Source organism: Cebus imitator, unplaced genomic scaffold, assembly GCF_001604975.1.
Source record: "Cebus imitator isolate Cc_AM_T3 unplaced genomic scaffold, Cebus_imitator-1.0 Scaffold58, whole genome shotgun sequence".
NCBI classification, from domain to species: domain Eukaryota; kingdom Metazoa; phylum Chordata; class Mammalia; order Primates; family Cebidae; genus Cebus; species Cebus imitator.
In genome coordinates, this window is record NW_016107373.1 from 1 (window position 1) to 4,481 (window position 4,481).

Consider the following 4,481-nt stretch of genomic DNA (forward strand, 5'->3'; position numbering starts at 1 on the left):
AAAAAAAAAAAAAAAAAAAAAAAAAGTAATACATGAATTTTCACAGTTTTGATGGATGTGCTTACTAAGGCTCTTTGCATAAGAGCAGTGGAAAACAGTTCTAGCTAGCTTACACAAAAATAATTTTTTTGCAGAGACACAGGTTTCTTCTAAAATCCAAGGGGAGAAATGCAGTTGAACTTCTCCCTCAAATCAAACATTGATCCATCCCTCTTTTCTCTACCTTCCCCCCTCCAACCCCCTGCTTATGCCCAGCCTCCACCCCCCATTCTCCCAGCCCCACCACCTCCCATCCAAGCTACCATTATTCAGCCTCCTAATTTGTCTCCTGGCTTTTCTTGTTCTGTGCTGCCCCCTCCCCAGTTTTCCACATAGCAGTACTTTTTTTTTTTGAGATGGCGTCTTGCTCTCTTGCCTTTATCCCATTCTTTTTAAGGGCCCTATTGTATTCCACAATTTTTACTTATTTTTCTTTTTTTCCTTGAGACAGTCTTGCTCTGTCACCCAAGCTGGAGTGCAATGGCATCATCTCGTCTCACGTTTGAATCCACCTCCACCACCTGGGTTCAAACAATTCTCCTGCCTCAGCCTCCCAAGTAGCTGGGATTACAGATGTCTGCCACCACACCCGGCTAATTTTTTGTATTTTTTTTTTTGAGACAGAGTCTCGCTCTGTCGCCAGGCACCATGCTGGATTGCAGTGGCGTGATCTCGGCTTACCTCTACCTCCACCTCCTGGGTTCAAGCAATTCTCCTGCCTCAGCCTCCTGAGTAGCTGGGACTACAGGTGCGCGCCACCACGCCCAGCTAATTTTTGTATTTTTAGTAGAGACGGGGTTTCACCATGTTGGCCAGGATGGTCTCAGTCTCCTGACCTCGTGATCTGCCTGCCTCGGCCTCCCAAAGTGCTAGTATTACAGGTGTGAGCCACCAAGCCTGGCCAATTTTTTGGAATTTTTAGTAAAGACAGTGTTTCATCATGCTGGCCAGGCTGGTCTTGAACTCCGGACTTTGTGATCTGCCTGCCTTGGCCTCACAAAGTGCTGGATTATAGGTGTGAGCCACCACGCCCAGCCCACAATTATTTATTTTTATTTTTATTTTTTTGAGACGGAGTTTTGCTCTTGTTGCCCAGGCTAGAATGCAATGGCCTGGTCTTGGCTCACTGCAGCCTCTGCCACCCGGGTCCACGCAATTCTCCTGTCTCAGCTCCTGAGTATCTGGGACTACAGGTGCATGCCAAAGTACAAGTTTATGTTTAGAGATGGGGTTTCACCATCTTGGTCAGGCTAGTCTCGAACTCCTGACCTCAGGCAGTCCGCCTGCCTCAGCTTCCAAAAGTGAAGGATTACAGGCGTGAACCACTGTGCCCAGCCTTCACAATTATTTTAACTCCATTTTTGGTAGATGTCTTGATTGTTTCCACTTTTTGTTTTCTGAGCATTTTTTCTTGCTTTTTTCTTTTCTGTCATCTTTGTTGCAAGGATACTTTTTTATTATTTGACCATTGCTGTGATGGGCAGCTTTATATGTGTATCTTGACAAGCTTTTGTGAGAAAATCTTTAAGGTAAATTCTTTTTTTTTTTTTTTGAGAAGGGATCTCACTCTGTTGCTCAGGTTGGAGTGCAATGGCCTGGCCTCAGCTCACTGCAACCACTGCCTCAGGTTCAAGTGATTCTCCTACCTCAGCCTCCCAAGTAGCTGGGATTACAGGCATACGCCACCACGCCTGGCTGATTTTTGTATTTTTAGTAGAGACAAGGTTTCACCATGTTGGCCAGGCGGGTCTCGAACTCTTGACGTCAGGTGATCTGCCCACCTCAGCCTCCTAAAGTGCTGGGATTACAGGCGTGAGCCACCATGCCTAGCCTCCTTTCTTTTTTATCTCCCTGAAAGCCTTTCTTTTCTTTTCTTCTCATTCTTTCTTTCCCAAGAGCTCTTCCTCCTCTGTTCTGCCCCATGTCACTCTTTCTCTCCCCTTCCTCTTTCCATCTTTGTTTAATGTCTGTCTTTCCTTTGTATGGTTATATTATGGCCCTGAAATTTAATTTGTAGATTATTTCACTATAGTTGATAAAGTTTTATATATTTTTTTCTAAAATGCTAATGTATATATTGAAATTCCTTCTCTTGTCACTAGCTAAACAAAAGTAATAAAACACATTAAGTAACTTTTTATTCATTGTAACCCACTATTGAAATCACTTGGACCATAAACCTTAATTTTAAAAAAAGGTTTTTAAATTACTCTAAAGCTTTATATTTAAATATTTAATAGACTGTGCAGAATTTTAACATTTTATAATTTTGAACCTGTTATTCTGGACTAAATCTTCTTGAAGGAGAAACATGTCATAGAATCGTATATCTGTGCTAATATTTTAATATAATACTTAAAGTAGTTTCATTGTTATAGATTAGCAGTAAAGTTCCCAAGGAGGAAAAGGTAGATGTTCACTTACTCTTTCCCTTTGGCAGATTCACACATGCTGAGTTCACCACGTCTTAGGAGCAGACAGCTTCTTTATGATGAGTTGGATGAAGTAAACCCACGTCTTCGAGAACCCCGAGAGCTCTTTTCCATTTTGTCTACCAAGAGACCACTGCAGGCTCCAAGATGGCCAACTGAATGTGAGGTCATCAAGGAAAACATTCATCATATTGGTAATATGACTTATATGTAGTGGTTTTGCCATTGTACCTAACTGTATTACAAGACCTGAGAATGTTAAGTCCTGTGTGCTTAAGTATAAAGCAGGACAGAGTCAACATTCATTCATTCATTCATTCGTTCATTCATTTGAGACAGTCTCACTCCGTCACCCATGCTGGAGTGCAGTGGCAAAATCTCTGCTCACTGCAACCCCGACCTCCCAGGTTCAAGCAATTCTCCTGCTTCAGGCTCCCAAGTAGCTGGGATTACAGGCACCTGCCATCACGCCCAGCTAGTTTTTGTCTTTTTAGTAGAGTCGGGTTTTCGCCATGATGGCCAGGCTGGTCTCAAACTCCTGACACTCAGTGATTCATCCACCTTGGCCTCCCAAAGTGCTGGGATTACAGGCATGAACCACTGCACCTGGCCTAGATCAACATTTATTAACTCACCCTGAAAAAATTGAACTGTGAGAAAGTGATATACACTCATCAAAATCAAGTTACACTAATGTAAACTAGAATACTTCTAAGTTTTTCGGAACTGGAGGATACCTTCCTAGAGGCCAAATATATAAAATACGGAAATCTATTTTCTAGATTAACCTGTTTCAGTGCTTTTTTTTCCCCTTTTTCTGTTTTTGGGGGGAGGTCATAGCATCTCATCTAAAAATACAGAGAAGCGGCTGGGCACAGTGGCTCATGCCTGTAATCCCAGCACTTTGGGAGGCCAAGGCAGGGGGATCACGAGGTCAGGAGATCGAGATCATCCTGGCTAACACAGTGAAACCCTGTCTCTACTAAAAATACAAAAAATTAGCCAGGCATGGTGGTGCGCACCTGTAGTCCCAGCTACTTGGGACGCTGAGGTAGGAGAATCGCTTGAACCTGGGAGGCGGAGGTTGCAGTAAGCCAAGATTGCACCACTGCACTCTAGCCTGGTGACAGAGTGAGACTCCATCTCAAAAAAAAAAAAAACCAGAGGAGCTACCCTGTCTCAGTATTAATGTATGTGGTTGAGTTGTAGTTTTATCAGCCTTGGTATAATTGAAGACTACATGTACCAGAACATAGTTTTTACTGTTTTAAATTATACTTTGAGTTTATTGGAGTTTTCTTGTTGGAATTTTGGAGACTTTTTTATGACATTGTGAATCATAGCTGTGAGCTCTTGCAGCAGGTACAATCTACTGCCTCCATTTTATGGATTAAGCATTCATGGAAGTGGTTGCATTAGCAAGTGGAGACTTCTCTAATTACCAGAACAATTAAGTCTAGCAAACATCATGTATGTCTCTCTTTTATACTGCTGGATAAACAACTGGATGTTCCTCATTTTCTTGTCTCCCTGCTTATAGTATTCATTCATATGTGTTGTCATATCCTAAGCACAGTGCTTCATGCTAGAGATAATAGTGATGAACAAAGTGGAGAGTTCGTGGACCCAGAGTTCATAAACTAGTGGGGAAATTAAACATTTTACCAGACAATTGCATAGTGCTTGGTCCCTCTGAGCACACCTAATCCAGCTTAGAGATCAGCATAGGTTCTCAAAAGGAGTTGACATGTAAGCTGAGATCTAAAGGATGAGTTCTAAATGATCCAGTTGAGAGGGTCAAAGAAAAGTATTTCAGCTGGAAGAAACAGAAAAAGGGCATGGCATTCTTGGGCAACCCTAGAACATTGGGCATTCAAAACAAAAGACAAGTGTGAAAATATAGGGAAAAGGCCGGGCGCGGTGGCTCAAGCCTGTAATCCCAGCACTTTGGGAGGCCGAGGTGGGCGGATCACGAGGTCAAGAGATCGAGACCATCCTGGTCAACATGGT

The 4,481-nt window shown here is 42.7% G+C and overlaps 1 protein-coding gene across 4 annotated transcripts in view; it reads left to right on the top strand.

Moving 5' to 3' along the window:
• Positions 1 to 2,469: 2,469 nt before the first annotated feature.
• The window catches only part of AGBL2 (ATP/GTP binding protein like 2), a 49,028-nt gene continuing 47,016 nt past the window's right edge, over positions 2,470 to 4,481 (top strand). For 2 of the 4 annotated variants that reach the window (XM_037738772.1, XM_017529168.2), the window contains exon 1: positions 2,470 to 2,665. In XM_037738772.1, coding sequence (XP_037594700.1) covers positions 2,488 to 2,665 — 178 coding nt within the window. In that variant the 5' untranslated portion in view covers positions 2,470 to 2,487. The remainder of the gene's footprint in view (positions 2,666 to 4,481) is intronic. The other 2 variants (XR_005200391.1, XM_017529167.2) reach the window with 1 other exon arrangement.